The sequence below is a fragment of the Notamacropus eugenii genome, chromosome 2 (genome assembly GCF_028372415.1).
Source record: "Notamacropus eugenii isolate mMacEug1 chromosome 2, mMacEug1.pri_v2, whole genome shotgun sequence".
Lineage (NCBI taxonomy): Eukaryota > Metazoa > Chordata > Mammalia > Diprotodontia > Macropodidae > Notamacropus > Notamacropus eugenii.
The window spans coordinates 97,499,400-97,521,662 of NC_092873.1; the positions used below are offsets into that span (position 1 = coordinate 97,499,400).

The following is a 22,263-nucleotide window of genomic DNA, read 5'->3' on the forward strand; positions in this document are numbered from 1 at the left end:
CTTGTTATGTGTGTGTGTGTGTGTGTGTGTGTGTGTGTGTGTATATATATATATATATATATATATATATATATATATATATATATATATATATAGTCTGCTCAATTTAGTTTTAAGCCTTAATGGGTAAGGACCATATCTTATATATCTCTTTGTGCTTACCATAGTATCTTATAAATAGTCAATAATCCATGAATATTGCTTAGTGATAATGAATATAATTTTAATTTTTTAATTGAAGATCTTATGTTTCAGAATAATTCATAAGAAACTAACTTATTATTATACAGTACTATAGTGGTCTGAGATTGAGATGGATCTGTACTGCTCCCAGCACTTTCTCTAGAGGTAGTGTAGTATAAAGGGTGGGTTGCAGCAGTGTTACTTATATTAGCAAAAAACTAGAAACAAAATCTTTGTCCAGTGAATGGGGAATAACTGACAAAACAGTGGTATGTTAACACAATGGAATATTATTTCACTGTGAGAAGAAGGCAGATATTAAGAATTTAGAGAAACATGGGAAAAATTGTATGAATCCAGTTAATCAAAAAGCATTTATTAGATGCTTGCTATGTGGCAGTCAAAGGGACCCTGAAGTGATACAGAGTGAAAAAAGAAGAGCCAAAAGAATACATACATACACATGTACTTGTATGTATACAGATGTATACAGGATGTCCCAAAAGTCTTAGTGCAATTTAAAGCTATTAAAAGCATAAAATTGCATTTTATATATTATATATTATGTATTGTATATATACACATATTATATACAAACGCATATACATATATATATATACATATATAACCATTGTAACAACGTGAATATAATCAATATTGAAAAGCAACAAGTTTAGTCAAATAAATTGGTCAATATTAGTACCACCTATTATTCAAACTTTTCAAGGAATGTACTTCCTTGGGGAAGTGGGGAGGAATATACTTCCTTGGGGAGTTGGATGCATTTAGGTGTTTGTGGGAGGAACCTATTGTAGCAAAACAAAATATATCAATTTTCAATGTAAAAAGTAAAATAAGGTACATGGAATAAAAGAGAGACCATGAAACTTAGAGTCACAAGACCTGAGTTCAAGTTTCTGCTCTACTACTTATAACTATACTTACTAACCTTTCTCATTCAGCTACCCTGCTGTCACTAACACCCCATTCTCTCAGTCCTCTTGGGCCTCACCTTTCCCAAAACAGCCCAAGGGAAGCCCAGAAAATGCCCATTTGGATAAATAGTACAAGATAAAATCTGATTAATAAATCTCATCATTGCCCTTCATTATCTCTCCATGGGATAGAGGGTGGAAGACACTAGAACACATTGCTAATTTTTCTTGGACTTATCAGTCTTTCTCATCTCACTTCCCAATCTTACCCTCTCTCTCTCTCTCTCTCTCTCTCTCTCTCTTTCTCTCTCTCTCTCTCTCACGCACACATGCACACACACACACACACACACACACACACACACACACACACACACACATTACTTTTTCATGAATCTCCTTATACACAGTGAGGGAATAGATTCTCCTACCACACTTCTAGCACCATATTCAAAGATACCGTGCTTCTTAAATAAGTCTGTGAAATCTCAGGGAGCTGTGTCCTAGCAGAGTCACTGGGAAACAGCTGTTCTGCCTTTTAGCCCAGACATTACTAGAATCCGTGAGAGTCATGTGACTGTGGACTCTGTCACCCACCTTGTGACCATGGGTATTACCTATCCTCTCTGACCTTGAATTTCCTCGTATGTAAAAAGAGGATAATAGTAATAATTGCACCTCATGGAGAAAGTGCCTTGTAAATTCTGAAGTGCTATATTAATGACAGTGCTTATAAAGTTAGGGCTTTTAATAAGTATTTTTAGCTGTCTTTTTGTGATTTGCCTTTGCCTCCAGAAAGTAAGTAGAGGAAAACAATTATAGTTAACTAACTGTTCCTATCAGTTGGATTTCAATTAGTTGAAACTCTGCTCAAGTAAGGCAGCTGATTAATCAAAGCCTTTTAGGGAACATCTGTTTTATATCAAAGTGAGAATAGGGACCTACTGATCTTTTTATTCCACAGTTCCTGGATTACAAGCAAAAGCCACCAGTGGTTAATCTGTCAACAATTATGTACTGTATAGAGTGCCTACCTACTATGTGAAAGGCACTGAGCCAGGTGATAGAACAGATACAAAAAAAGGAAAAAATTAGAAATTCCCCAATAATGTGCTGAGTTACAGGGTCAAAGTAAAGCAAAAGCTTAGGGTATTTCAGAATAAATACTGAAAAGAGGGAGAGCAAAAAGAAAAACAATGTGTGGAAGGTCACTAAGACAGTATTACTGACAAGAATCAGACTTATTCTGTGTGCATTGTGGTGAGGTTTCTACCCTAACCCATTGCAAAGAGGACTTGACATATATATATATATATGTATATATATATGTACATATATATATACATATATATGCATGTTGGAGAGAATAGGCAAAGGATGAGAAGTTGCTGTAAAGCACACTTGTCACTGCACCTGTAACTGCATCACTATGTCCATCCTTCCAGTGTATTTTGTGACTAAGATACCAAGAGCCCAATGCATATTTCTTCCAAGACACGTACAGTATAGTAGCTCACACGCGAGGAAAACCATACATGCAACCAAACTCCCCAGAACAGTCCTCTGCCATAAAGAGACCTTACCTGTCTCTCTTGATCTTTCTCCTTCCAAAGCACTGAGCTCGACATTTGCAGTTTAATACCAACCCCAAAGTTCAGAGACTTTCTAGTTTCTTGTGTTGCTCATAGTCAGCCAGCAAACTGGAAGAGAGGCTGCTGCCCTTATCAGACTTATTGGCTATAACTACTACCTTCTTGTCTCACGAATCACCTGTCTTGTCTTCCAATTTAGTATTTAGGGTGAATCATCCATTCTACTAATATCTTTGCTCCTTCTTTTTTCTTCACCACTGCCCACACCACCAGGAAAATTCTGTTATATTCCCAAACTCTTGATGAAATTTGATTTAGTGGGTCAAGAGACAAGATAACAGCCTTCAAGTAGTTTTTAGCAAATCTTATTTTGATATTCATTGACAAGTAAAAGTATTGAAATATATGAACAAGAGCACTAGCAAAAAATCAGGAGGATAAATATGGAATTTGAAACCAACAAAAATCAAGACATTTTAAATCATTATACTTGTATCTAGAACTGTCACTCTATTCATTAATGTTAACTCCACCCCAAAGATACATATATTGATTTAATATAATACCCTGGAGGTCATTTTTTTCTCACTCCTTTTTGACTCTCTTTACTTTGCTTATAACAAAAATTTGTTGCAGTTGTTTTCTTTAGCTACATTAATTAACATATAGATTGATTTTTTGGCTCTTCTTTCTTTGTTCTGTATCACTATATTTCTTTTAATTCTTCATATTCATAATATCTTTTGGCATGATAATATTACATTACATTTATATATTATAATTTCTTCAGTCATTCCACAATGGATGGACACTTTTTTCATTTTTTTTTTCATTTTTTAACTATCACACATAGGACTGCTAGAAATTTTTTGGTCTAGATCTCTTATTTTCTGTCGGTAACCTCCTGGGAGTATAGACCTGGTAAAAGAATCACTGGGTCAAAGGGTATGCACATCTATTTAACTCTTATACAGCTCCATACATTTTTATGTATTTGAAGAACGATCTTATGGAAGAAGGATGATGATTAGCAGAGCTAGAAGCAGCAGGTGAAAGTTGCAGAGAGACAAGTCTAGGTTTGAGGTGGGCAAAAGTTTATAACAGCTAGAGCTTGCCAGAAGTGAAATGGGCAGTCATGAGAGAATGCCAAGCAAAGGCTCAATGACCACCTGTCAAAGTGTTGAAAAGGTGTTTTTTGGTAATGTACAGATGGGGCTAGAAGATCTCTGAGGTTCCTTCTACAGGAATAAACTCGTTGATTCTATGATACTTATTTTGTGACTTTATAAATGTAGGTTCACTTGTGATTTTTAAGACAAGCCCATGCGTGCGAATTTATGTGTTTCCTCTTTTAATCTATTTCAAACATTTATTAAGCTTCTACTGTGTGCCAGGAACCATGCTAAGCACTGGTGATATAAAAGAGGCAAAGTAAGAAGACTGGAAAGGTAGAACGGGCTAGATTAAGAGGATTTTCAATGCCAAATTGGAGCATTTTATATTTGATCTTGGAGGCAATAGGGAATCACTGGAGTTTATTTAATAAAGGAGGAGCAGTGTTTGTGATATGATCAGACACATGTTTTAGAAGAATCCCTTCAGTAACTGACTGGAGGATGGATTGAAATGGGGAGAGAGTTGATGAAGGCAGATCCACATAGGAGGCTGTTGCAGTAGTCCAGGCATGAGGTGGTGGGGGCCTGCACCAGCCATTCTGGAAATGTCAGAAGAGAGAGGGGTTGTGTATTGGAGAGATGTTGCAAAGGGGAAATCGACAGTTCTTTACCACAACTTAGGTATAGTGAGAAATCCAGGATGATTCTTAGGTTGGGAACCTGAGGGACTGGGAGGATTGTGTTGCCCTCCACAGTAATAGAGGAGGTAAAAGGGGGAATGGGCATAGGAATGTGAAAAAAATATATATTGGTACCAATTAGAGACAATTAGTATTGTGGAAATAGCATTGAACTTGGGGCCCAGGGCCTTAGTTCTCACTTCTGACTTTTACTGTGTGCCCTTTGGAGTCACTGAACTTCTCTGAGCCTAAGTTTCCTTTTCTATAAAATGAGGTGGTTGGATCAGATGAGCTCTAGGGTCCTTCCCATCTTTAGATTTATGTTTCCATGAACAGTACAGTTAGCCACATTTACTGTTTGTAGAAAAGGATTTGAAAATTATTTTAAAAAGAATGTGAAGTCTTCTTTTCAAGCTCTTCACTAAAAAATGGTTTTTTCAAAGGAGGAATGTCTTCCAGATGTTTACTGGCAGATTGCATAGTAATGTAATCTCAACATGTAACCCTATTTGGGTAGGTGGATGAAACAATGCACATCCTCAGATGATCTCCATTTTGGGTAACTGCTTCCTTGAGCACTGACCACATTTTTGAATCCACTTGTAAAATGAGGTCAAAACTGATCAATTAAGGAGAGAATTTTAGGAAGTTTAAACTGTTCTCCCTTCCCCTCTTGGCAAAATACTTGTTCCTTGAAGTGTGAGTGGGAAAAACATCAGAAATAGCCTAGTATAGTGAGAAGAACACAGGGCTTAGAGTCTGAAGTCTTGGATCTGACCTTGGTTCTGTCATTTTCTTGTAATGTGACTGGGCAAGTCATTTCCCATGTCTGGGTTTCAGCTTCCTTATCTGTAAAGTTAAGGTAATACTACTTGTACTACCTCCCTTAAAGAGTCATTATGTGGAAAGTACTTCAAATGCTATTATTAGTATGAAATAGAGGCTAAAACCCAGTTGTGTTTCTATTTTGACCTACATTGATGAACTTGTTTAAATAATATTCATTTGTCATTACTTATTCCCTCAGTGCTGAGAATAATATTAATTGAAACCAATGCAAAAAAGGATATAACTGTTCCCTACCTTTATACTTCGATGCTTATTATTTATATTTGAAAATTTTGTTTTACATAGGTTTGGTTCAGTGAAAGGATGTTCGAACCAACATTTTGTTTTTATACGGGTTATAAAATTCCAGTATGCAAAACTTTGGAACAATATTTTGAATATATACAGTCACTCCCTTCAATGGATAATCCTGAAGTTTTTGGTCTCCATCCTAATGCTGATATCACGTAAGTTCCTAGCCTTTCTGAATTTACAGGATATGTTGATAAGCCCAGACTTGCAGCCTATGCTTTTCCATTGTATCTCATAATTTAGAATTCTGGTGTCTGAGGTGGGAAAAGGGAATATCATGATATGATGGAAAAGACACTAGACTTCAATTCACAGGACCTAGGTTTGACTCACTACTTTAGACAAATGACTTAATCTCTCTGAGTCTCAGTTTCCATATCTGTGAAATGAAGGAGTTAGAAGCTCTCTAGCTGTAATTTATGATTTTGTGGTTCTGCTGTCCAGAAGAATATATCTACTTTACTCATTGCATCAAGGATTGTTTTCTTAGATACAGTCACACTGGGAAAGGGGCAGCCCATTACCCAGGGAGTCTGGCCTTTGCAGACTGGGAGTACAATAAGAGTGCAGAGAGAGATTAGCATTGAATAGGAAGGCTTCATGAAAGAAGTGGACTTGAGCTGGGCCTGGAGGACGTAGGCAGCATTGTGCTGGAGCCAGCTCTAACCAGTTTACAAGAGACCGTTGTTAACCTTTCATTGTGAGTATTTACACCTCAGAAATTGGATTGCTGCGTATCAGGTCCTGATTTATTGTTTTGGTGTTTGTCTAGATTTAAGAAAGTGTTAATAATACAGGCTTAATGCCCATAGGGCTATAAAAATGTACATACCCTTTGACCCAGCAATACCCCTTCTAGGTCTGTATCCCAAGGAGATCATAAAAATGGGGAAATGACCCACATGTACAAAAATATTTATAGCAGTTCTTTTTGTGCTGGCCAAGAACTGGAAATCGAGGGGATGCCCATCAGTTGGGGAGTGGCTGAACAAGTTATGGTATATGAATGTAATGGAGTACTGTTGTGCAAAAAGAAATGACAAACAAGCAGACTTCAAAAAAAACCCTGGAAATGATGAGCAGGTGAACTTCAGAAAAACCTGGAAAGATTTATATGAACTGATGCTGAGTGAAATGAGCAGAACCAGGAGAATATTATACACAGTGAGAGCCACAGCGTGTGAGGACTGTTTCTGATAGACTTAGCCCTTCACAGCAGTGCAAGGACCTAAAACATTCCCAAAGGACTCTTAATGCAAAATGCCATCCACATCCAGGGAAAGAATTATAGAGTTGGAACACAGAATGAAGCAGACTGTTTTCTCTTTTGCCATGTTTTGTTGTGTTTTGGTTTTTCTCATGGTTTCTGTCATTTTAATTCTTCTGTGCAACATGATTAATGTGAAAATGTGTTTAATAAGAATGTATGTGTAGAACCCATATCAGATTGCATGCCATCTTAGGGAGGGAGGGGGAAGGGGCCTCGAAGGGAGGGGGAGAAGATTTAAAACTTATGGTAGTGATTGTTAAGAACTGAAAACAAATTAATTAATTAAAAATAATGCAGATTGAACTTAAAAGGATATATATATACATGTATGTATATATGTTTATGTATATACACACATATTCTTTTCTGGTGCCTTTACTAGTGTATGCCTGTGTTGCTCTGTAAACATTGCTTAAGTTTAGAAGTACAGTAAAAGCCTCAGGAAATGAAATCATTACAATTTATGTAGCATTTTAAGGTTTGCAAAGTGCTTTACACCCATTCTCTCACCCAAGAAGAAAGGAAAACAGACCAGGGTTGAAGAACAGCATGAGCAAAGTATGGAGACCTGAATCACTATGAATCATAGATGACATTAAGGAAGCTGACTGGAGAAGACTGGAGAAGTGTGGTAGAGGGAAATGAGATTATGTTATAGAATGGAGTCAGATTATAGAGAGTTTTAAAAATCCAGCAATGAAGCAGGCAACTGAAACAATAGGAGACTGGTATAAGCTTTTGAGGAGAGTGGCGTAACTATAATAAATAAAAAGCGTTTTAGTAAAATTTGTCTGGTGGGTAATATAAAAATAGATTGTAGGAAAGAAAAAGCCTGAAAGCAAGGAGACCATCTAGGAGCCAGTGACAGTAATCCAAGTGTGAGATAATACGGAACTGGACTAGGAGTAGTTGTGGAAATGGCAAGCAAAGGGATAAGAAATGTTCCAGGACTTGATTACAGGATAGTAAGTCAGTAAGATAAGCAGTCAGTAAACATTTGAGAAGAAATGTTCATTCACTTCATAACTAACTTAAGAAGGAGAAGAGAGGGTCTCTCTACCACACACCTACTCTGGGAGGTGTCTTTCTACAAGCTTGGCTACAGTGCCACTGAAAATTCTAACATATGCACATGGCAGTTGGATGGTAGGCTTTAGGACATAGCAGAAAAAATCATTTCCAGGAATCCTAGTCCACTTGGGAATAAATAAATTGGGTCAAAAAGCCAGGAGTTTTTTGGTTGGTCAGTTAGTTGTTATTATTGTTGTTGGGTTGGGGAAGTGGAGAATTAATGATTTTAGTTAAGTTTGAGGTACTGTTGGGACACTTACCTGCAGATACTCTGCCCAAGGAATATAAAGTTTGATCGCTGAAACCTAGTGAGATATCTTGGGGTTTATAGGCTAGATTTCTTTTTTATGGACCATGCCTTAAACCCAAATCATCCTGGCTCTCCCTGATTGACCAACAATAGGTCCTACCCCAAGCCTTACTTGGTTATTGTTTGGATTCTAATGGCTCAGAGTGAGTGTAAATAGCAATTGTTTCTGTTTTGTACAGAAACCTTGAAGGTCTTCCCCAACCAGATTGACTCTATTTATTTATTTATGACTAGGTAAAAGAGGCTACTCTTTGCCTCATTTATACCTAAGCTTAATAATGGGCATTGCCTCAGACAAACTGATACCTGTAAAAGGCCTTAACTTAAACAGGCCAAGGTCTCCCACTGCATCCTGGGCCATGTTCAGTCTTCCTGAGCCTTATCTTGCTAGTGGACCCAGATGGGAGGAGAGAGTGAGGCTAGTGACTTTGCATGCCTCTCCCTCACCTAAATCCAGTTCACTTGTAAGTCATGATATCTCCTTCCTGATGTCTAGGCAGTTGGAAATAAAGGATTTGAGAAGAAGTGGGAGATTTTGACTGAATTTGTAAGATTTAAAAGTCATCAAGAAGTCAGGCAAACTCATGAGAGTGGACCAATTCTTGAAATAGTGTACATGGGAAGAAAAGCAGAGGGCTAACAAGAGAGCCTTGGGGAATACTTGTAGTTAAAAGTCAGGAGATGAAGAGAGGCCAGCAAAGAAGCCAATAGAAGTGATTGGTAGGGTAGAAATGGCCTTAGGGTCTTGGTAAATATATTTGGATGGGCAAACCTACTGATCAGCCTTCAGTGCCCAAACATTCTTAGTGTTTTTTTAAGACCATAGTGGAGAACTTTATTTTCCCTGCATAGCTGTGTTTGATTTTCCTTGAGGAGTGGGGAAAAGGAAGGAGGAAGAAAAGAAGGAAGAAATCTTACTTTTACCTTTATTTAGGAATACATGATTCTTGGTGTGACAGAACATTCACACTAAATGAATACTTTAAAATAAGTAAACTCTTTCCCAAGTGTTTATGTACCTTGGAGACAGGAACCATAAAAATGTATACTTTATTCATGTTTTATTATCTAGATTTATAAGGTACTAAGTACTATGCAAATTCAACTGTTTTGATGCCAAAGACAGTTACTTATTTTCACTGTTTTTCCCATTAGTGCTTATGCATGTCTTTTTACATTCTGTAAATTCATCAACTGCCTCATTACAATTTTTATATTCATTTCCTCACAGGAAACATTTAAATGTGTACTTTCAGTATCAACCAACATTCTATTCAGGATTAGAATTTTATTCATGCTCATTGATATTTCATATACAAAGATGTATCAAAACAAGGCTCTTTGGTTTCCTCATTGTGATACTATAATAACTTTTTAAAGATTTAATTATCCATTTCAAAGTTAGTTTTCCTGTTTCAGCTTGTTTGCATTTTTCCTGTCTGTAACTATGTTTTTACTGCTAAACTAGGGCTGTATGAATTGCAGTACCCTGGCTAGGAGCTCTCTCAGAGTCTGTATCTACAGGGTCAAGGCTCATCTGCTCTCTACACCACCAAAGAAAATCTCTCCCTCTCTTAGCAACTGTCTAATTCATTGATAGTCTAATTCAACAAACCACCTAACTAGCTGCAAAAGGAAGGCCTCTACTGCAATGTGCAAGTCCCCTGTGGGTGGTTTATGGGAAGATATGACCAAGAATCACCTTGGATAAGAAAGCAAGCAGGAGTCAAAGTCTCCATTGGTGGAGGGAGTATTCAGAGCAATAAATATTAAATCCAGCCAAGATCGAAAGTAACTGGGGACCATAGTTCATAAGACCTTAGCATTCTACAACAAACATGTCATTTCAACAATCATTTGCTCTTATAAATATAGTTGGATACTCCAAAGTAGTTTACTCTCCTGTGCTCTGTATGCCATTCCTGAGGATGTGTAACAGCTTGGGGATATCCAGAAAGATGGTAGTATATCCCTGGAATAGCCAAGAAAAATAGTCTTCTAAATAACAAATGTTCTCACCTTCATAGTTCCTTCACAACCAAACATAGAGCAGTGAGTGCATTCTCTCTCTCTCAGTATATGAAGGACAGCATGGCCTCTGCTTATTTAAGAGAAAAAGTTCACAAAAATATCAATATAGATTTATCATTTCCCAGAGATTGCACGTACCTCCTTGGGACCAAACCTAATGAAATAGATGGACCCCAGGAAAGACCTGCTTGCTCACATACTGCACTATAAAGAGCAGAATTCCGAGACTAGAATTTCTCAGCTATGTGCCAGCTTTTGTTGGCAAAATCATCAAAATCAGAGCAGCAGAAGCAGGCTGTCTCTTCTGCTTCTTTCTTTAGGCTACATTGACCACCTTCAGAGGAGAAGGCCACAGCCGATAAAGCTGTTTCACTCAGTCTTTATTCTCTGTGAACCTCTGTCTGCAGAATGTCATGGTCCCAGATCTGCCACTTACATTTCTCCAATGGGTGTGGCAGGCTTTTTGGTTTTTATAACTTGAAGAGTGTTTCCTTGGTGCTTTGGAAATCTAGTCTTGTCATTTCAATGCAGTTGCACTTGAAGAGCACTTACATAGTAGGGTCAAAGAGGGCACATGATCCCACTGTAAGAGAGCTTACATTCTGAATAGATAGACCAACAAATCAAAAAACTAGGCTGTTATTGAGTGCCTGCTATATACACAACATGCTAGACACAGTGGAAGTACAAAAAAAAGTAGTAAGCTTGACTGAGAAGACAAAATAAGTGAAATAAAGAATAGTTAACTTAAAATCACTAGAAATCCAGAGAAAGGAGATATTTAATAAAAAGATTTGTTCTGTAAAACTTGGATTTAATCAAAAGACTGAACCCAGGGACCTAGAAGGCCACATTATGGCCTCAAGGTGGCAGGTTCCCCATCCCTGGTATAGGCTGAGGTAGTTAGGAAGACTTCATGGGAGAAAGGTCTCTTTCTATTAAGGCTATGCCCTGAAGGCTGGTTAAGATTTCAATCATTGGAGGCTGGGTGAAGAGCGACATAAACAAAGGCCTAGAAGTGAGAATAAATATGATCCACAAGGATGACAGTAAATGACTAGATGGATAGATACATACATACAAACAAATCAGTCCAGGAGGAGGAGGTCATATGGCAGTTAATATTGTCCATAGATTCAATTTCGTATGTTATTTGCTTTAAAATAAATGAGTTGTGCTTATATAAGAGCAGCAAAATTATCATCCTTCAGCAATTTAAACTGAGCACCCTCACGAGGAAGATATCATTACAGTTACTTTGACCAGTGAATAAATATGGAGGCAGTGTTATATAGTGGGAAGACAAAAGGACCAGGAATCAGAAAACCTGGGTTTAAAGACCATTTCTGCCTTAAACTGTCACACTTTGAAGTGACTTTGTGAATATTGCTTCCCTTCTCTGTAGCTTGGTCATCCACTTAGAGATCTTATAGATCACTCGTAGAAATATTATAATTATTATAATTATAATAAATATTGTAATTCTACAAATAACCCAAGAGGTATCAGGGAATAGTGGATAGAGGAATCAGCAGTATCTAGGGTAAAGTCATGTCTGCTCCATACTGGTTACATGGCCTTGGGCAAGTCACTTAAACTCAAAATACCCTCAATTTGCAAAAAAGTTGCTAATCTGCACACCTCACTGGGATCTCCCCACACAAATGAAATCATAGGTCTGAACTTAAAAAGCAAACAACAGTATAAGGAAAAATGAGTTATAGCAGGATATAAGCAAAAACATTTTCAGGAAAATACAGTTTTTTTAGTTTATGGAAATCAGTCACATTATAGTTGAACAATTTTTATTTGTCTTTTAACTCAGTTATTTCCTCCACATTAATAAAAGAACATTTTCAAACATTTTGCCTTAGCTTTGGTTGTGGAGCATGTTTTAAAGGGAGACATTAAGAAGTTGAAAATTGAGTATTATCATAAAGATTTCCTAATGTGAGTTCTGTTACAGTGTCAAACAGTGTTCTTGTAGATGTGAATAAGAACCCAGAGGCTAGAGTAAAATTCCAAATGATTCGAAGTTTTTAAAGAAAAGTTGGCTGATCCTTTGAAAGGAGCAGCGTCAAGAGTCTTCTAAAATAAGTCCATTCTCAGAATATCAAAATAGAGCACTGAAGAAAAATCACATCCACGTTCCTACAAAATCTTCTTGGCCTAACATATAACTGAAATGGTAAATACACCTCAAGGGAAATATTGGGCTATTAGAAAGGATGATAGTGAAAGAAGCCAAGAAGGAAAGACCAGAGGAACCACAGTTGGAACAGAATGCTGTAGGAGAGAAGGCTTAAAGGATGTTCAAGTGTCTGATGGACATGTGAGTCATGCATTTGAGGGAAGAAGAGGAATGGGCTGATGAATACAGGAAAATGGATTACAAATTCAAGGCTGATCAGGAAGATTACAAAATTACAAAAAGTACAAAGGAACTTCTTGACAATGTAGGGTTTCACAGTTTGCTTGGGTTACCGTGAGAGTTTGTAGACTGTCTTCTCCTGACAATATTCTAAAGTAGGCTAGATTCTTATTTTCCTGAGTTTTAGTTTTGGTTCTTGTAGGAAGCAAAGTTGTAGTGTAGATAATATTAACTGGCATTTTTACAACACATTAAGATTAGCAAAACACTTTGCATACTTTTTCTCAGACCTCCCAAGAGCCTTATGACATCATTATCCTATTTGAACAGGAGGAAACTGAGGTTTACGGAGGTTGTGTGACATGCCTGCCATCAGAGAACTATTAATCTGCAGGCATTTATTAAGCTCCTACTGTGTATAGAGCTCTGGGAATGCAAAAAGCAAAAAATGAAATGGTTCCTGCCCTCAAGAAGACAATATGCACACATAGGCATATTCTTAAAAAATACAAAGTAACCTTGTGGGGAAGTGTGGTAACAAGCAACTTGGGGCCCCGGAAAGACTTCATATAGAAGGGGGTGCTTGAACTGAGTCTTGAAAGAAAGTAGAGATTCCAAGAGTTAAGGGGAGTTGAAGAACAACTCCTTGGGGCAGTGACGGGCAGGGCAAAGTCAGGCAAACAGGAGCGGAAGCGCTCTAGGTGAGGAACAGCAAGACTAATTTAGCTAGGTTATAGCGTACGTAGAGGGGAGTAATGTAGTCTAAAGAGTTAGGATGGGACTAGGCTGTAAATACAGAGACATAGAGACTATGTCAGAGGTGGGATCTGAACCTTGGTCCTCTGGATTCCAAGTCCAGCACGTATCTATGTTAAACTGTCTTTCCAGCTGACCTTCGGAGATACCTTAATCTCTTATGATTCTATGAAAAAGCCTTACATGCATTTTTTCTCTTTAATTTTTATCATTCTGTCAATTACATATTGTATCTTTAATAATCATCATCGTCATCTGTGGGTATTTCCCACTGCCACCCCCTGCCTTCTTGTATTCTGAAGGGCTTAATATTCTTGTCAGGTATCAGAGTAACACTGCTTCTGGCGTGCTGGACACCATCACCAACATTCAGCCAAAAGAAAGTGGAGGGTCAGCAGGAGAAACTCGAGAAGCTATAGTTTACAGATTAGCAGAAGACATGCTCAGCAAACTGCCTCCTGATTATGTACCCCATGAGGTAAGACGTGGTTTTCTTTGATTCTGTGTTTCTCTGGTGCCTATGTGTCTTTCTTCCACCACTCTGCTAAGTTAATTACGTGCACGGCCAAGACTCATCAGATAGCTGTATGTTTCTTAAGTTTACAGAGTCAATTTCAGTTCAGTGCAGTACATTTATTAAGCAGCAGTTATGTGTAAAGCACTGGGAATACGGAAATGAAATCATACAATCCTTTCCCTGATGAATGAGGAAGGCATATTATAGGAATATTATAATAAGTGTGATAAAAGGTAGAATGTGTTAAGAGCAGAGAGCCAGGCAGGTTATTGTAAGAAATTTAAGTGGGAAGGCAGACATACTATTACATTGTTGGTGGAGCTATGAATTATTTAACCATATTTAATTATGTAACTGGATTTTGGGAATTAGACAAGAAAAATTATTAAACTGTCCATAGCCTTTGACTCAGTGATCTCACTGAGTGAACATTTATCTCAAAGAAGCCAAAGATAGAAATAAAAGTTCACTATATGTCAAAATATTTATAGTAGCAATCTTTGTGATAGCAAAAGAATGGGGGAAAAATGGAGTATTTGTGGAATGAATTTTTAAAAAGTCTATGGTAGATGAATGTATTGGAATATTATTGTACAATAAAGAAATTATGGCTATAAAGAATTAAGAGAAATAGGAAGATCTGTGTGAATTGATGCAGAGCAAACTAGGCCAAAAAAATAAACAAGATATGTAATGATCACAAAAGGAAGTCTAATTCTGAATAACTTGAGTGGAAAATGAAGGGATCACAGAACTGATCATGGACCATAACTCCCTCCTCCTGGGACAGAATATAGTTGTTTTTCTTAGTGACTAAGGAAGATTCAATCTGGAGGGGGGATGATTCTCAGAAACGGCTGTGATATAAAGAAAAAACTCAAATATACATGTATACACATATCTATCTATCTATCCATCTATCTATATGTATATTTGTGAAATGTAGAGGGAAAGACTCACTTTCACTTGAAGGAGGTTATTGTCAGGGAAGACATTATGGAAAAGAGCATCTGAGTTGGGATTTCTAAGAAGGGAGATATTTCAACATACAAAGAAACAAGATATGGAGAGGATAATTTCAAGCATAAAGGATATGAACAAAGGCAAAGATGGGAGAAGGCAGAATAAGAACCACGGACAGAGTGGCCCAGTTGATTTAGAACATCCAATACAAGAGCTCCCAAAAGTCTTAGTGCATTTTTTCAGGTATGAAAGGTTAAATAGCTATTAAAGCTTAAAGCTTCACTATGACTGGGGGAATCCTTTATTTAAATGTTTAGGTTAGAAATTGAAATTTTATTTGGTAGGCAGTGGGAAATCACTGAAAATTTTGGAATAAAGGAGTGGTATCATTATGGCATTATTATTAGGAGGATTACTCCTGGTTTGGAGAAGGGAAAACTACCTATTTTTTCTATGTCCCACTCCCACCTCCCTTCAGACACTTTCCCGATTTCTCTTTTGTGCCTCCTTTCCCTCCTTCTTACTCTTCTATTCCATAGACATACCCTGTTCAATTTTTATTACCTCAGCCCAACTCAGTTGGAATCAATCAACACTCATTTATTAAGCTCTTACTATATTCCAGGCACTATGCCAGGCCCTGGACATAAAAATAAAAAGAGTGAAACAATCCTCACCCTAAAGGGAACTTATGTTCTAATGGTAAAGCAAGGAGGAAAAAAGTTGGTTTAATAAATTTACACGGAACCACGGATAATGATCTCTCCTACACATGCTTTAAACATCCCAGCTATATTTTCTTATGAAGCAGATTAATGAGTGCTGTTTTTTGGGGGAAGAGCAGTTATTTAGGGAACTTTCCTTAAGTTAAACTCCTTCCCCTACACAAGTAGCCCCTGGGCTGGGGGAAAAGAAAGATGTGATTCCCCAATCCCCAAATGATCATTTTTGTCCCCTTTACTGTCAAGGTAGAGGCAGACCACTGCTGACACTAGCCTCATACTACCCAGGATCAGTCAACTCTTTCTCCCTCTATATCAGGCCCATCTTTACTCTCAAAGAATGGAAACTTGGTCATGCCCACCTCTGTCCTAACTCCTGGGTTTATTGATGTATATGACATTGTATAGGTCATTGGTGAAATACTGATTCAAACAAAAAGGAGATTTCTGCTTCTGCCTCATTGCCATTATTGGGTCCAACTCTTGTTCTGGTTCTGGGAAATGAAAGCCTACATGTAATCACAGAAAGTGAGCTGTATCCAGAGTCTGGACCAACTTTGAGGTTCAAGTTGAAGGTAGAGATAGATTTAGGACTATGAGGTTTAATGCTAACCCTTTTCCCTTAGAACAGGAGCCATGTTCCCAGGTCTAAAGGTACACAGGTATTTGAATCACAGATGTCTTGCTGCTTCGAACTTCAGCTCAGCTCCCAGCTATAACATATCCCATGCTAAAGTCACGTGGAGTCCTGGCGCAGAGCCAATCAGCCTCTGTGCCATGGGGATTTCCATGTCTTTCCAATTAAGTGCTGAGACATATAGATTTTCAAGCTTCTCAGTGCTAAGCCAATCAAATGCCAAATCTTTGTTTGAAAACCATATATGTTATATTGCTTGGAGAGAGAAGAACAGGCAGAGGGAGGAATTTACCTAAGAGGGTTTGTTTTGGATGCAGGCTTGTTTGTGGGGAGGCTGTACAGAAAGAAAGGTTAAGATGTTGGTGCTGCATGGATTGGTGATGTGTATAAATATTTTTATTACTTTGTTGTGTTTTGCCTTCTGGTATCACAATAGTGATGTTCCAAATAAATGTTTTGGTTTGGTCTCGAATAGAGAGATTTTATTATATTTTGCAATTCAACCCTGGAAATACGTATGCATAGTTAAAGCACAACTGTGTTACACCATTCTGGAGAGCAATTTGCAACTATGCCCAAATGGCTATAAAACTCTGCATACCCTTTGACTCAACAATGCCACTTCTAGGTCTGTATTCCAGAGAGATCATAAAAACTGGAAAAGGACCCATAATGTATAAAAATATTTATAGCAGTTATTTTTGTGGTGGCCAAGAATTGGAAATTGAGGGGATACCCATCAATTGGGGAATGGCTGAACAAGCTGTCATATATGAATGTAATGGAATACTATTGTTAGAAATGATGAACAGGTGGACTTCAGAAAAACCTGGCAAGACTTACATGAACTGATCCTGAGTGAAGGGAGCGGAACCAAGAGAACATTGTACACAGCATCAGCAACATTGTGGGATGACTGACTTTGATAGACTTAGCTCTTCTCAGCAATGTAATGGTCTAAGACAATTTCAAAAGACTCATGATGGAAAATGCTATTCTCATCCAGAAAAAGATCTATGGAGTCTGAGTGCAGATTGAAGCAGACTATTTGCTCTTTTTTGTTTGTTTGTTTCTTCTTCCTCATGGTTTCTCCCATTGGTTCTAATTCTTTACAACATGACTAATGCGAAAATGTTTAATATGAATGTATATGTAGAGCCTATATCAGATTGCATACTGTCTTGGGGAGGGAGAGGGAAGAGATGGGGAGAAATTTAGCACTCAAAATCTAATAGAAGTGAATGTTGAAAACTGAAAGTAAAATAAGTAATTAATTTGGAAGAAAAAAAAGAAATGGAGGTTGTGGGAAGATCAGTCAATCAAAAGGAAAGGCCATGAAGACAGGGGGTACTTCTAGTGTGTGAAATTCAGGAGTGGAGTGACCTTGCAGTTTGAAGAGGTTTCTGGAGCATTGTAGAGGGGAGAGAGTATGAGAGGAGAGTTCATAAGTAAACCCTGGAGAGGATCTTGGTCCACATTATTATTGTTATCATCAGACGGCCTTTAAGGCATTCTCCTTTCTCAAGTACTGACTTTGTATGTCAGTCTCAATCTTCTCAGTCTTGATTATTATGTTGCATATTTTGGCCTGCCAGTCATCAAACTCCTCAATTCCCATGCTCTATATCTCTACTCAACCTCAGATGCTAAGGAGTAGTCATACCTGAGATCTTGCTGTCACGCCTATCTGTAATACCTCCATCATTTCAAACCCTAAAATCCCCCTCTCTGACTATATTCTCTTGTCTTTCCATTCCATTCCTCTGCTTCATGCCTCCTAAACCTGTTCTTCATCCTTCCTTTGGACTCTAGTTCCTTCATGACCTCCTGTTCTCCTAGTCCATCATGTTTACTCTGGTTTTGTTTTCTTCACAAATTTAACCCTATACATATCTAGTTCACCTATATATTGAAGAGGAACAAAGAAGCAATATGAGACATGAAGGAATGTTGCTATGTTGTGGGCCTTGTTTGGAGGCAAAAAGAACTCTCTAAGGGCATCGCCATGGAATTGTAGAGGGGGTAAACCACAGCATTTAGAGTCAGAGGAATATTTGGGCAGCAGTTGTAGAGAAAGGGACATACTGGAATCAGATAGAAACTCCAGCGATGATTCTATGCAGCAGCACTAGAGGTGGCTCCCAGGCCTCTAAGAAGGGAAGCAGCATGGGACTGTGGATACAGCATTGGCTGTGGAGTAAGAAGACTTAAATTCACATCCCACTTCTGACATTTACTCTCTATGTGATCTTGGACAAATCATTTAGCTTCTCTTGGTCTTGCTTTCCCTATCTATAAAAAGAGATAGATGCTTCTTAGATAGATGCCCTAGATGCCTCCAAAGTCCCTTCAGGCTCTAAGTCTATTATCCTGTGATTCCCATAGACTTCCCCAAATGGTATTATGAATTTTCTGGGAATTGTCACTGGCCTTGATGGTGGAATTAAGGAAATAAAAAATGTTACTTAGCAGGAAGTTTGGCTATAACTGTTGCCTAGAATATTTATTAAGAGGTGTTGGGATTCTAAACCCTTTTTCTAATATTCTAAGTATTCTGTTTATATGTTTGTTAGCCTGTTGTGTAGGGGAATAAATTCAGTTTATCCCTAGGGGAGAATTAAAATGACATAGATGCTGCTATTTTCTAGAAAGACTTGAAGTGGGGGAAAGCCAAATTCAAAACAGGATAGTATATTGGATAGAGCACTAGAATTGAAGTCAGACAGACCTAGCTTCTCATTGTGCCTCAGACACTGACTCTATTACCCTGGGCAAGTGACTTGAATTATCTCCACCTCAGTTTTCTTATCTGTAAAATGAGGATAATAACATTGCCTTCCTCACAGGGTTCTGTTGAGGATCAAATGGGTTAATGCACTTTGTAAACCTTAAAGTGCTTTATAAACATGAGTTATTATTAAGTTATTGAGCAATCTACAAGATGGAATCTGGATCTGTATGCCTAGATGTTTTAGTGATGTACAACGGTTACATCAGTAAATTTTTGTTTTACTATTTGTTTTCTCAGCACTTAGCATGGAGCCTTATAGAGATAATAAATAAATGTTTGTTGAACTGAATTAAATTTAAGGAAGAGTCGTTTGGTGTTTTGCTTCTTCCTTTCCTCCAGATCCTTTGGAGAGCCAGGATGGCCTTTATACTGTATGTCCAGGTCTATTTTTGTTCATGAGTTATTGAGGAACCAAACCCTCTATTAAAGAAGGAATCTGTTTCAAAGCCAAATGTGACTCAGAATCTTGACCTGGCTTAAATGTTTTTATCCATAATGTTCTTTGGTTGTTAAACAAATAGTTCTAAGTTTTGGTCAGATCATACATATCTGGAGTATTGTGTTAAATTCTGGGTGCCACATTAAGAGGGAACAGTGGCAAACTGGAATACATCCAATGGAAGGTATCTAGGATTATGAGGGAACTAGATACCATGGCACCCAAGGATTGTTTGAAGGAGATGGGATGATAAACCTAGAGAAGAGAGGATCTAGTAGTTGTAACATAGCCTCTTCAAGTATTTGAAGAGTTAAAATGTGAAAGAGGGAACAGACTTGTGTGTATAATCATTTATGTAGCACCTGACAGTTATAACGTACTGTCACCAACATCTTTAATCTTCACAACTTTGTCAGGGAGGAAATAACAGTATCATTATCCCCACTTTACAAATAAAGCAATAGGCTGGAAGAGGTGTAACATCCCCCATGTCAAATCTAGCTCTTGCCACAGAATTGTCTCTGAGCAAGCAAAAATGAGACCAATGGGCTGAAGTTTCAGGAAGGTAAAATTTTATTCAGTTCTTTAAAAAAATTATTTTATTCTGAACTTAAGAAATATTTCAAGCATTTCCATAACAAAGTGGAATAGAAAAGCAGAGAATTGCACCTCAAATTGTAGATCCATTATGAATAATTTGTATTTTCAAATATTCAACAACATTATCATGTAACTTTCTTTTTCCCTGTCTCCCACCCCAAACTTAGAGATGGCTACCATTTGGCACAAATCTCTGTGTTTGTGCGTATGTATGCACACACACATACAAATACATATATACACATACATATGTATGTCAGTTCTTCTGCTGCATGCGAACAGTATCTTTGTTCATAGGATTTTTGAGGCGTATTTGGGTATTTATAATAGTCAGAATGACTTGATCACTCAGCATTGTTATTAAAACAATACTGCTGTTACTGCATGTGCTGTTCTCTTGGTTCTCCTCATTTCCTTCTTCATTATTTCGTGGAGGTCTCTCCATGGTTTTCTAAAATCATTGAGCTCTTTATTTCTTACAGCACAGTAATATTCCATCATGAATATATATATATATATATATATATATATATATATATATATATATATATATATATATATATATATATATGCCAATTTGTTTAGCCATTCACCATTTGACAGGCATCCCTGCAATTTTCAGTTCTTTGCCACCACAAAGAGAGGTATTATAAATATTTTAGAACCTACAGGTTCTTTTCCTTTTTCCCTAATCATCTTGGGAAACAGACCTAATTGTTTATTATTGCTGGGTCAAAGTTTATATAGGCAGTTTAATAACTCTTTGGGCATAATTCTAAATCTCTCTCCAAAATGGTTGGCTCAGCTCACAGATCCAACAACAATGTTTTAAGGTGTCAATTTTTCCACATCACCTCCACCATTTGTCACTCTCCCCCCTATAACTTTAACCCATCGATATCACAAGGTTGTTTTAATTTGCATTTCTCTAATCATTAACGATTTAGAGCATTTTTCCATGACTATAAACTTTTGATTTCTTCATCTGAAAACTGCCTGTTCATATTATTTGATCATTTATCAATTAGTGAATGACTTGCATTCTTACAGATTTGACAAAGTTCTTTATATATTTGAGATATGAGACCTTTATCTAGAAACTGATAGTTTTCCCAGTTTTCTGTTTTCCTTCTGATCTTGGCTACATTTATCAAAATTATCCATTTTACATCTCACAGAATTTTTTATCTCTTGTTTATTGATAAATTGTTCACCTATCTGTAAGTCTGATAGGCAAAATGTTCCATGTTCTCCAGATTTTCTTGTGGTATCCCCCTTTATATCTAGGTCATGTATCCACTTTGACTTTATCTTGGTAACTGGTATAAAATACTGCTGTATGCCCAATTTCTGCCAGGCTGTTTCCAAGTTTTCCCAACAATTTTTTATGAAATAATCATTTCTTATCCCAAAGTCTTTACATTTGTCAGATACTAGTTTACTATATTTGTTTGTGTATGTCTACTCTGTTCCACTGAACTACCTTTCTATTTTTAGGCAGTGCCAGATAGTTTTGATAAGCCTTATATAATAAGATCTCATACTATTAAACCTCCTTCCTTTATATTTTTATTAGTTCCTTTGATATTTTTGACCTTTTGATCTTCCAAATGAATTTTATTATTTTTTTTAGCTCAGTAAAACATGTATTTGTAATTTAATTGGAATGACATTAATGGTATAATAGATTAATTTTGGTAAAATTGTCATTTTTATTATATTGGCCCTGCCTACCCATGAACAATTAATATTTCTCCATTTATTTAAATCTGATCTATTTTTGTACAAAGGGTTTTTTTTATGATTTTATTCATATAGATTCTGAGTTTGTTTTGGTAGGTATATTCCCAGGTATTATATACTGCCTAGAGTTATTTTTAAATGGAGCATCTCTAGCTATCTCTTCCTGCAGAGTCCTTTGGGTGATATATAGGAATGCTGATAACTTATATAGGTTTACTTTATATCCTGCCATTTTGCTGAAATTCTTATTTCAATTAACATTTTAATTGAGTCTTTACAATCCAAGTATATCATCACATATGGAAAAAAGAGAGTTTTGTTACCTCATTAACTATTCTGATTTCTTCTATTTCTTTTTTTTTTCTTATTACTATTGCTAGGATTTCCAGTAAAATAT

General features: G+C 37.1%; 1 protein-coding gene across 5 annotated transcripts in view; it reads left to right on the plus strand.

The window, feature by feature from the left end:
* DNAH8 (dynein axonemal heavy chain 8) overlaps positions 1 to 22,263 on the plus strand; it is a 396,942-nt gene that overhangs the window by 343,144 nt on the left and 31,535 nt on the right. For all 5 annotated transcript variants that reach the window (XM_072641991.1, XM_072641989.1, XM_072641988.1 and 2 more), the window contains 2 exons: positions 5,640 to 5,800; positions 13,776 to 13,932. In XM_072641991.1, the coding sequence (XP_072498092.1) occupies positions 5,640 to 5,800; positions 13,776 to 13,932 (318 nt within the window). The remainder of the gene's footprint in view (positions 1 to 5,639; positions 5,801 to 13,775; positions 13,933 to 22,263) is intronic.